General features: G+C 37.1%; 1 protein-coding gene across 2 annotated transcripts; it reads left to right on the top strand.

Annotated features, from left to right (window-relative positions):
* The first annotated feature begins 1,256 nt into the window (after positions 1-1,256).
* On the top strand, positions 1,257-11,547 carry LOC135627826 (pentatricopeptide repeat-containing protein At1g77360, mitochondrial-like). Of its 2 annotated transcripts, XR_010492703.1 has the most exons (3): positions 1,257-2,949; positions 3,144-3,229; positions 11,292-11,547. XR_010492703.1 is itself a non-coding variant. In XM_065134172.1 (2 exons), the coding sequence occupies exon 1, from the start codon at positions 1,443-1,445 to the stop codon at positions 2,922-2,924; it is 1,482 nt and encodes a 493-aa protein (XP_064990244.1). In that variant the 5' UTR covers positions 1,257-1,442; the 3' UTR covers positions 2,925-2,949; positions 3,144-3,361. The 2 variants fall into 2 exon arrangements, 1 of the variants encoding a protein (XP_064990244.1); XM_065134172.1 differs by lacking the exon at positions 11,292-11,547 and having other exon boundaries at positions 3,144-3,361.
* The last annotated feature ends 687 nt before the right edge of the window (positions 11,548-12,234 follow it).

The raw sequence follows: 12,234 nt of genomic DNA, 5'->3' as shown, positions 1-12,234 counted from the left end.
GAGGGATAGGCGTGCCTCTGGGAAGGAAGTTCAGTGTTGGAAAACCTTCGATCTTGTAGGAGGGGAACACCGGTCGCCGTCGCTCGACGCCTTCACGCATCGCCGCTGAACGAACTCTGTAGATGGAAGCTTCGCATGGTAAGCTCGGAACGGCAAGCAATAGGAGGAAGAAGAAGGGAGAGAGGTGATTAGAGGCCATGTGGTTGCCGCTCGCTGCTCCTTTTCCATGTCCCATAGGAGCCTTTATAAATCCTCAGAGGTCAAAGAAAGCAGCCGAAAGGAAGGCGAGAGGGAAGACTTGAAACAGAGAGGAATGGGTTAGGGTAGGGTGAGTGTCCTAAGATGTACACGACGACACGAAATAGAAGTACAAGTCGATCAACTTCTTCCATCAGCAAAGGCAAATCAGAGGCACTGAGTAGTTACCGTGAGATGGATCAGTGGCGACATATGCGGCGGGCCATCACAGAGTGTGATCGTTAGGTTTCGGAGACGGCAGCATTGGGATTTTGATAGATCCCCAACTTTGTCTTTTGGGAGAATTCGCTGGATTAACTACGTATTAGCCTTTGAACTGCGGCGCCTCAAGTACTGTGCTCCGCGTTAGATAAACTGCACTCAGCCTTCCCAATGTTGACGTTCTTACTCTGCAACCAGGGGACCATTCGCACTCCCCTCTGACCCTAAGAGATGATTGGGTGGGTTAGCGTAGTTCTTGAGGTTGATAAAAGGAATGATTTTTGAGGATATTTCATTAGTGAGTGAGGTTGTGTTGGAGTTCCATATGGGTATATTCTGATGATGAACAGAGTCAAAGGCTAAAATGATGTGGTATTGTCATCCACGTTGATGACAGCAGAGTCACATATGGGCCATGGTGCAGAGACTGCAATGTTGCTACGAGAATATATACAAACACATATGTTTTAATTTAAAATTAATTTTTATTTATTATATTAAGATACTATTGCATGCAGTCGAATACAACATATATTAGCTGTGAAACAATACCCTAACCACTATAGTATCTCAATAATTAGTATTGCTTACTTTGATATTGACGAACTAAATACTATAAATTGAAATCACTTCTGAAGTCATTTGGTGTCAACTATATATTCGAGGAAGAGTGCATACGGAAAACGCATTCTACTATTTTGATCCTAATTTTAAAGATTCCTGAAATTTATTTTAGATCTAAAATTTCTTTATGGTTTCCTCTTCGGATGAGACACTGATCAACCGAGGCCGATGAAGCTCCGAAGCGCAGCAAAAATGACGTTAGTGGTAACAAAACCCATATATTTTCCCTCGCAAAAGCATATTAATATCTCGTCATCATTCAATTTGTCGCCGTGCGTTCTTCCTTTCTTCTCTCCTCGGTCGGGCGGAAACCCTAACTAGCAGCGTATTACTGATGGCAAGCGGTACAAGGTAGAGCCATGGTCGAACCAAAACCCGAACTCGCTCGGAGTCACACCTACACTGCCGCGTCTGCGGCAGCGATGCCCCATCAGCGTTCTCCCATCCCGGAACCTCCTCTGCTGGCGACTCCATCGTCGTCGGCTTCGGGCCTCGCGGTCAAGGACTCCCGTGTCCGTGCCTTTTACGAGATCCTCTCGCGGGTGCCTCCGGCGGAGGTGGAGTCGGTCCTCTCCCGCTGCGGCATCACCCCGCTCCCCGAGCACGTGGACGTTGTCCTCCGCCTCTGCTACGCTTTCCCGGCCGCTGCCGTCAAGTTTTTTCGCTGGTCCGGCCTCTCCCTGAAGCACACCCATTACGCCTGGAACCTGATGGTCGACATTCTCGGCAAGAACCGCATGTTCGAGCCCATGTGGGACGCCATCCGCTCCATGAAGCAGGAAGGCGCTCTCTCCATCGCCACCTTCGCCTCCGCCTTCGGCTCCTATTGCGCCGCCGGCCTGATCAAGGAGGCCGTCATGACCTTCGACGTCATGGACCGTTACGGCATCCCTCAGGATGTCGTTGTCGTCAACTCCCTCCTCAGCGCCATCTGCCGTGAGGACGGCCGCATGGCCGACGCCGCCGATTTCTTCGACCGCGTCAAGGCCACCGTTGCCCCGGACGCCGACACCTTCGCCATCCTCCTTGAGGGCTGGGAAAAAGAGGGCAACGTCACCCGCGCCAAAAATACCTTCGGCGAGATGGTGATCCGCGTCGGCTGGAACGCCAAGAACATGTCTGCCTACGACGCTTTCCTCATCACCCTCGTCCGCGGTTCCCAGCCCCATGAGGCCGTCAAGTTCCTCAAGGTGATGAAGGGCAAAAACTGCCTGCCTGGGCTCAAGTTCTTCGGCAATGCCCTCCACATCCTCATCCAGCAGAACGATCACGTCCACGCCCTCGCTCTGTGGAACATAATGGTCACCGACAGTGGCCTCATCCCCAGTCTCTCCATGTGCAATTCGATGATCACTCTTCTCTGCAACAATGGCAACCTTGACGCTGCCTCTCGCTTACTCGATGAAATGCCATACTATGGGGTCTTCCCTGACCCCATAACTTATAACACCATCTTTGATTGTCTGATTAGGAACAAGAGGGCCCGTGAAGCAGAGTCATTCTTCACAGAGATGCGGAAGAATGAGCAGCTGCCGTCTCCCAAAAATTGTGCAGCTGCCATTAGAATGTTCTTCGACCAGTACAACCCATCTGCAGCTGTGGAGGTGTGGGGTTTTGTGACGGAGGTGTTTGTCTCACAGGACAACGAGTGTGCCAATGAGCTGCTCCTCGGGTTCCGAGAACTTGGGCGGTTGAGCGAGTTGAGAAGGTATGCTGATGAAATGCTTGACAGGGGCGTAGAATTGCGGGCATCCACTGTGGAGAAGTTGAAGACTGCCTTTTACAAGGCTGGACGGCAGGATGCTTATGATCGGATTCTGAGGAGGTTAAAGCAGCATTAGGATATCTAGAATGGTGGTTGGACGGGTATGTCTCACTCCTTTAATTCTGGGTCTATATCGACAATCTTTTCTAAGATCTTTCTGATAAGAAGGCTGTGGGTTGGAGGTGCATATATATGAACAAGGATCTGGCAGTGGCTTGACGCTCTTCCACCAGATCTTGTTTCCTTGATCGAAATTGAAGTACTTATTGTGATTATATTTGCTTGTTCCAAACAGAACAGGGGATTTCATTTTGCTGCAAGACCCATCATAAGTTCGATTGAGGGGCTTGGCTGCTTTAATCATTCCTGAAGCATCAAGAGGTCTATCTACATAGATTTGATACTTCCATGACTACATATTAGTGGATAGCATATTATTTCACAAAGCTTCCATGACAGTAAACACTATGTTTCTATTTCTCTTGTTCATATATATTAGATGCTGAAAACTCATGATTGGGGTCGGCTAGATTACATGACTTCCATGACTTAATTCACAAAGCTTCCAGGACAGTAAACATTATATTTCTATTTTATCTTGTTCATATATATTACATGCAGAATACTCCTCAAATTTTTATCCCATTCTGCATAGTGTGTTTTCTTGCAGGTTTTGTCTGTTTTATTGAGCCTACTTGGTTCAGTTTCCTTTTCTTTCTATTTCTTTAATACTTCGCTATCTTTTTGTGTGTGTAATTACACAAATGATATTTAATATGATTCTATAATCTACTTATTTTTTGTTTCCACCATTTGGTTTTGCTTTTATTTAAATGAATGTGGAACTTAAAGACCTTGTGGAATTATTAATATGTTATGCTTTTGTTTTGCACCAGCCTCAACTAAAATCAAGTTCATAACAAATCTAATCACTTCAATTCTGTTACATCTACATTATAATCTCATAGGATTTGAACTTTGCATTTTGATTTGACTGGAATTTGCATACTTTTCATTGCCTACACCAATATCCACCTTGTGACTAGGCCCTAACAGTATGTATGATTTGCAATTTGATTTAGGTTTCTACTAATACCATACTTGCCATCATCTGAATGCAAAACCACATGAGCCTTGTCCGAGAATGAGTAATCAAATATTTACTCTTCTAGTGTAAATAGTGACTTTTCTATAATGATGATCATAGTGTATTTATGATTTGGATTATATGACAATAGGACAATAACAGGAAGCAAAGTCTCAATTATTTGCGGTTGGCTCACAACTCATTATAAGATAATGTCCATAAAAATCATTTTTAGTACTGAAAGGCTTAATTGATCTTTAGTAGGAACTTGTCGTATCTTGTTGTAATTTGTCTAGTCTAAAAAAAGCCACCACCACCAACAACAACAACAATAAAGTCGTAAGTCCCAACGACTTGGGATCGATTATATGGATCTTTTGTCGTCATTGAGATTTGTAAAAAAATCATATGCTTAGTTAAGTTTAGAGTACTTAGATCTTTGTTTATAGTTTCTATTAAAGCTTTTTAGGCCTTTCTCTATCTCTTCTCATATCACCAATATTAATCATTTCATCTCTTTTGACTACTATATCCGGAGGCCTCTTAAGCACATGCCTATACCATTTTAAACGATTTTCTCACATCTTATCCTCTATCTAAACGATACCTAATTGTTCATGAATAAAACTTTTTTTTCTTTATTTTCTAATAACTTCACACATCCATTTTAATATTCTCGTTTTGGTGATATAACCTTTTGTATATATTGTTTCTTAACTGTCCAACACTTTGATTCATAAGGCATTGTTGGTTTCATAAATGTCTTATAAATTTTCTTTTAATCTCAATGCTATCCGATGATCACACAAGATTTTTGATGCCACTGCCATTTTAATCATTATGCTTTTACTTTATGAATAATATTTTCATCGATCTCTCTGTTCTGTTGAATAATTGATCCAAGATGTCTAAAACTTTTACTTATAGGATTTCTTGTCTATCCAACTTAACTATATTCTCTTGTGTATTTCTAGAATCACTAAAAGTGTATATCATGTATTCATTTTTAGCCCTACTTGATAAAAAAATTTTAGTTTCTAAGGATTGCTTCCATAACTGAGGTTTACAGTTAATTCCACTTACACTCTCATCAATTATGATAATATCATCAACAAATAACATACACTAAGGAGGTATATTATGTAAATGACTAGTAAATTCATCCATTATCAATGTGAAAATGTAGAGGCTTAATGCGGATTCTTGATCAAATCTTATGCTAATAGAAAACTCACTAGACACATTCCATATATTTCTAACACTAGTAGCTATATTATCATACATACTTTTAATGACAATATAATTAATGGATATACTTTTTTTTACTAAGACTCACTGTAATAAATCTTTAGAAACTCAATCATAGGCTTTTTCTTGGTCAATAAAAATCATATACAAATATTTTTTCTATATATTTTTTCATTAATCGTCTTAATAAATAAATAGCTTCTATGGTTGATCTTCCAAACATAAATCTAAATTGATTTTCTAAGATATTTGTTTCAAGCTTTATCCTACTTTCATAGTATGGTTGGCGATATTAATTTCTTTATAATTTGCATAATTTTGTATGTCACCCTTATTTTTGTAAATTGACACCAAAATTTTTTTCTCCATTCGTCATGCATCATTCTAAATCTTATGATTTTATTAAATAAGCTAGTTAATCAAGATATTCCCTTGTCCTCTAAGTTTTTTCAAACCTCAATAAGGATACCATTAGGCCTCACATCCTTAGCTATTTTCTTCTTTAATACGTTTGTTACTTCACTGGCTTTAATTTTACAAACAATTCTATGATTATTAAATCTACCACTACTATTTATCATTAAATCTTAGTCTTGCATGAAATATTCATTAAATAATTTATAAAAATATTTTTTTAATCTTTTCATAATCTCATTATCATTAACAAGTATTATTTGATCTTCATCTTTAATGCATCTTATATTACCTAAATCCTTACACTTTATTTTTCTAGCTTTAGCAATTTGATATATATCTTTTTCACAGTCTTTAGTATCTAATTTATTATAAAAATTATTATAAGCTTTATAAATTGTCATACTAGCTGTTTTTTTAGCCTTTTTTTAAGATTATTTATGTCTTTTAATATTCTCCTTATTTTTATAATTTGTCAATCTTTAAAACATGATCTTTTTAGTAAAAATTACTTTTTTAATTTTCTCGCACCATCATCAATTCTCTCTTAAAGTTAAACCTCTATCATTAATTTCATTAAGAATCTCCTTTGCTAAGCTCTTAGTCTTATTAGCCATTGTAGTCTAAATAATATTAATATTATCCTCATTTGAGTTCCAAATAATCTCCCTTTCCATCATATTCTTAAAAAAATTTATATTTTCATCTTTAAAATTCCACCATCTAGTCTTAATAAAATTTTCTACTATCTTTTTCTTCTTCCATTTTCTGCAATGAATATCTAATGCCATCAACCTATGTTGATTCGTCGAACTTTCACTAGGTGTAACTTTATAATTCTTACAAATAACTTTATCTATCCTTCTAGTGAGAAAAAAGTTTATTTAACTATAATTGTAACCACTGTTATAAGTAACTAAATGTTTATCTCTCTTCTTAAAGTGGGTATTTACAATAATAAGATCATATGAAATTACAAAATTCAAAAACATGCCACCATCTTGATTTCTTTTCCCATAACCAAGCCCCCATGCACTTCTTTATATTCACCATATGTTTGCCCTATATAGCTATTTAAACCTCCAAATATAGATATCTCAGTTATAAGCATTCCATGAATGACACCATCTATGTTTTTCTAAAATTCTCTTTTGGTTTGATCATCTAATCCAACTTAAGGGGTATAAGCACTAATGACATTCAAAACATCTTGTCCTTTCACAAATTTTAAAACTATAATTTTATTTGCAATTTTTTTTTACATCTACAACATTGTTTTTAAGATCCTTATCAATAACAATTCCCACACAATTTCTGTGTTTAATTTTCCTACTACTAAATTTTAAATCCAATATTATCAATCTCTCTAGATTTTTCCCTTACCTATTTAGTCTCTTGTAAGTAAATAATATTTAATCTTCTTCTGATCATAGTGTCTATTAATTCTAATCTCTTCCCTAAAAGTGTTCATATATTCCAAGTTGCTAATCAAACCCTTTGTTCTCGGACTAACTTCTTTACTCCCATTTGTTCAAAACAAAGAGAGAGCCTTGCTTACTTGGCACATCTGGGTATTGACGTGATGGGCTGCTTCCGACTACTTCCTAGCCCACCTTTTGCAATTTGGGACACCTAGGCAGTGAAGGTGTCTCGCGTCACTTTCGGGTGATGACTTGACTCTATATTGAAATCGATTAAGATTCATGTTCATGAGATTTGACATAGTTTTATATTGATTGTCAATGACCTAACACAACCCTCAACGTTTTTCACCTGGGCTTCGGATAGGCATCGGTAGTGTTTCTCAAGAAAAGCCATCCTTGAACTTAATTTGTGAACTTTGAATATAAATATGTTTTGGTTGTTGCACCAACCTAATCCTAGGCCATAAATTTGCTGCTTCTTTAGGATTAATTGTTTACAAGGAAATACAAGTGGGCCATTAGTAGCCAGAGTAGAGGAGTAAATAAGTGATTTTGGAGCCATTTTGTTTCCTTTGGAATAGTTTTGCTATTTTGGGCACAATCTCTAGACTCACCAAGATTTCTTTAAGTAATAGATAAGAAATTAGCTAAAATAGAAGATACGTAAGATCATGCCCAAAGAAGTCAATCCCCAATTTGGAAGTATATCTCTCCTTGAATACAAAGATATATGATTGATTGGGATCCTAATGGGCATGGAAATTTAATGAAAAGATGAGTAATTCAAATTTGAAACTAGCTGTTTTTTTTAATGTGCCGACAGTTCTGTATGGCATCATGCTATGCTATAATGTATAGAGTTATGAAACATAAAAAATTGTCTTCTCTGATGGTGTGATTCCATCATGAATGTGTGAGACACGAAGCATGCAGAAGTGTGAGACTTTCAAATGATTTTTTCAGAAGTAAGTTTGGTATTTATACTTTTTTTTTTTCCAAATTGCCCACTTTTATTTTTTCACGATTATAAAGTCCCAAACAGGGTGTTTTCTGGTTTTAAGAGTCCCTCTATGCATATATCGTACACCAGATTGGTATTTGATTTTTTGGTTTAACTAAGATATTCTGTCATTGAGGTTGATTTGAAGGCTATAACATCAATATAGGACATCACAAAATAGACATTCATCGTGAATTGTTGAATTGAGGATTTCCGAGTTTCGAGCATTTGAGCTTGAGGCTGAGTTCCTACATGTGAACGCATATTATGTGGGAGCCATTTTGTTATTTTATGAATATAAGAAATATTTACATAGTTCATTAGGCTTGACATAGAAGTAAATAAATAAAAAAAGAAGACCAGGGGCATGGATTAGTATCTCGGCTGTACTGGTTAATATGGGTTGGTGTATATTGGTTCGACAATCAACTTAGTAAACCAGATGCTGCTGCTCAATTGATCCTATATCGGGCTTGCCGGCCGTGAGCTCACTGAAAGGCTTATTGGATGATAAACAGACCGATGATGAGTTGTCTAGTAGTGTTTCTTTTTAATTTCTGATAACTATGAACTGTCCTTTTTTTTCTTTCTTCTCTCTCTCTTCTTATGTTAGGCTCTCTCTCTCTTTTTTTCGTCTTCTCTGTCTCATCACATCGCAATTGTCTCATTGCCATCTGAAATTTTCTGCCACCTCCTCCTATTCCTCCTTCATTGTCTCCTCTTTCTTTGCCTTATCCTCCAATTGGTAAGTAGATTGGTACCCAGCCATCTGATGCATTTTCTTTAATGTGACAAATATTGTCTTTTTTCTTCTTCTCTCTTAACTTTTTCTGCTAATCTCACTCTCTCCCCTCCTTTGCCTCCTTAACATCACATTGCTGCCTTCTTCCTCCCTTCTCCTCTGCTATCTCCTGCCTTCATCAGTCTGACAAATAAACAGACTGATGATGAGTTGTCGTAGTGTTTCTTTTTAATTTCTGATAACTATGAACTGTCCTTTTTTTTTTTCTTTCTTCTCTCTCTTCTTATGTTAGGCTATCTCTCCTTTTTTTTTCATCTTCTCTGTCTCGTCACATCGCAATTGTCTCATTGCCATCCGAAATTTTCTGCCACCTCCTCCTATTCCTCCATTGTCTCCTCTTACTTTTCCTCATCCTCCAATCGGTAAGTAGATCGGTACCGAGCCATCTGATGCATTTTCTTTAATGTGACAATATTATCTTTTTTCTTCTTCTCTCTAACTTCTTCTGCTAATCTCACTCTCTCCCCTGCTTTGCCTCCTCAACTTCACATTGCTGCCTTCTTCCTCCCTTCTCCTCCTCCCCTTCGCTCTCTCTCTGTCTGTCTTTGGTCTTGGCAGTATTAGATGCTGACCCATGCATATTGTCACCATGTTGTACAGTACCTTATCAGTTCAGGCACAAACCAATGTTGGTACTGTTCCAAGTTTATAATCCATGATTAGGAGTAAACTACTTGATTAAAGATTGGGCATTAGAAAATAAGTCAATCCTAACCAAAAATCAAGAAAATAAGGAAGATTATCTCGCAAACACATTTAGAAGTTTACTTTTTTCCAAATAAAGGAGATAAATGACCGATTGACATTTTGATGAGTTTAGGAAGTTGGTAAAAAGATAAATGAATCAAATTTGAGATTGGTTGTCATATTCACATTTCTTATTCCTTTAACAGATCAGTAATTGATTTCTTTTATTTTTATTCTCAAGTGCTATGATGTATGGAGTTGGATGATTAATAAAAAGCCTTCACCTATTGATGTTGTTCCGACTTAGATGTTTGAGATGTACAATATGTTGTCTTCATTTGGTCTTCTGTGTCAAATTGAGTCTGAGATTATCCTTTTTATTATTTTCTCAAAATCACTTAATATATTATCTTCCATAAATATCAAATCCTTCAAAAAAAAGAAAAAATCTTTCCTTAGTAAACCCTTCATGCATGTATCCTGCATCACTTCCCTGAAAGCAAAAGGAGCAATTTACACTCCTCTGCCCTGATGCCTTGTAATGGAGTTGACTTTTGCATGCCTTGTTTCAGTTTCAAAGATCTTCTTTTTACTGTTCCATGTCACAAGGATTATAACTAAGCAACCTGCTATCGCTAGTGGAATGCTGGAAATTGAGTCCAATGGCAAAAGGAAAAGAGCAGAGTGGAAGTAAACTTGAGGAAATCTTTTGTCTTTGGGGATAACAGAAACATAATAAAAGAATTAAAATGAGGAATAATGGATGACACATCCAGTGGGTGTTTTTTATTTGTAAAGATTCACCAATAGAATCTTGTATTTTTTTAATTACAAAAAAATTACTATGCGAAAGGATCTACTTTGTAAAGTTTTGACCTAGTAGGATTGCCCTTGTTTATGGGTATTGTGATTTATCCTGATTATTTTTACTGTAACTTCCACATAGTGAGGTTAAACAAATGGGAATTTAGGCAAGGTAGGGATTTTGATAGGACAAATGATGGATATAGTGATCATTCTTATTAGTTGCAGCTTAAATTCATAAAAGAAAAGGCAATCCTCCTAATTCTGTAGATCTTGTAAGAGTCTAGGTGTTAGAGAAATTTCAGGCTTCACAATATTAAGCTATCTTCATTTCGGAGGAACAAATATGCTGGCATGTAACAACATAACTCGTTTTAACTTTTAAACATGGCCTTAGGTTCTTATTCTTCTATGTCCTATGATTCTTAAGTCTCCACTTCTAGTGGATGTACGTCTTTGAGATTAGGATTATGATCTAGCATGACATGCCCATGCCAAGCACAAGCTGGAGCAAATGTTGTACTCATGGTAATGTGTGGTGGCACATGCCTAGCTTATTTATGGCAGATTCTTGATACTTTGCTTGCATTGGCCTGTATATTGCTTCCCGATATTATGCACTAGGCATGTCAGTGTTGCTGTGAATTTTTATTTAGGATAGCTAGATATTGCTTACCAAAATTCATTATTATGCATCTGCTTATTTGTACTAACCATTTCAGAGGAATGCGTGTAAAGAATGTTGTGATACTTTAGCAACTTATTATTTTTATCAGTCTGGTTACCATGGAAGCAATACAAATAGTTGCTTATGACTCTTGACAACTATGAAAAATCTCCTTCCAAAACTTATGCGGTGATCATACTCAGACAGAACCTATTTGTTGTTTGATAAGTTAGCCATTCAGCTCTACTATTTGTTGGATGTGTAAAATAGATGTGTATAACATCAATGCACAAATTTTCTTCCCGTGCAGTGCATTGTGGACCTCACTTATGTTATGCCCAGTGTAAGCAAGATCAACTCTTTGGAAATGTCTTCTCAATCTTTTGTCATTTCAAACGTCTCTTTTTTTTTATATTTAAGAGCTTTTACATCACTCTGTTGGATTATGTAATTCTTTTCGTTGAAACTCAGTTTGGTCTGATTAAGGATCGCAGTCAACACTTGTAATATCACAGGTTTTTCTGTTTCTTGGGATGATTCGATTATGCGCACAATGTGGTTGTTCACCTCTGCTTTGCACTGAATCTTTTATCTGGATTTTGACTTATTCCTGAAAATGGCTCCTGTAGATTATTAGCAAAATCATTTTTCAGATGCATCATTGCCCTGACATTCTTGAAAATAAGTCTTTGTTGATCCATTTGAATGAAAAAGATGTTTCATTCCTTCGCTCTTACTAGATTCAGATTGTACAAGACATGATACAACCACATCCAAGACTTGAAGTGAGAATATGAGAGAGAAGTCAAGCATGAGATAGAATGAAACCAGCTTTCATTGAGTTGGCTGCTTCAATCAGAAATCAGAATGGAGAGAGAAGGTAAATGGCAGGGAAAATCTGTCTTCAATATGTATTTTTTTAATGAAAAGCATTTGAATAAGCTCAAGTTATTATCATAAAAGGACGTTAAAAATAAAAGAATATGGGGTTCTACTGATGCATATGATGTTCTTTTTCCAAAAGGAAAAATACATTACTAACCTTTTAGTGGTTAACGATAAAAAGTATCACTAGACACGCTCAGTTCATTCTGTATCATTCTAGACACAATAAAAAAAGTATTTACTACATGACTGAGCTTGTAAAGTTGATGACCTGTCAAGGCAGTATTTGTTTGTGACAAAGATGCCTTTTCTCTACATCGTTTTGCCTTGTCTTAGCTATCATAAAAGAAGAGTTAAAAGTGCAAGTT

The sequence above is a fragment of the Musa acuminata genome, chromosome BXJ2-11 (genome assembly GCF_036884655.1).
Source record: "Musa acuminata AAA Group cultivar baxijiao chromosome BXJ2-11, Cavendish_Baxijiao_AAA, whole genome shotgun sequence".
Taxonomy (NCBI): domain Eukaryota; kingdom Viridiplantae; phylum Streptophyta; class Magnoliopsida; order Zingiberales; family Musaceae; genus Musa; species Musa acuminata.
Note: the sequence above shows the minus strand (reverse complement) of the source record. Positions and strands in the feature narration are given on the sequence as shown.

Bases quoted from the DNA above. Each gene is read 5' to 3' on its own strand.
- LOC135627826 (XM_065134172.1), top strand. From the start codon at position 1,443: ATGGTCGAACCAAAACCCGAACTCGCTCGGAGTCACACCTACACTGCC.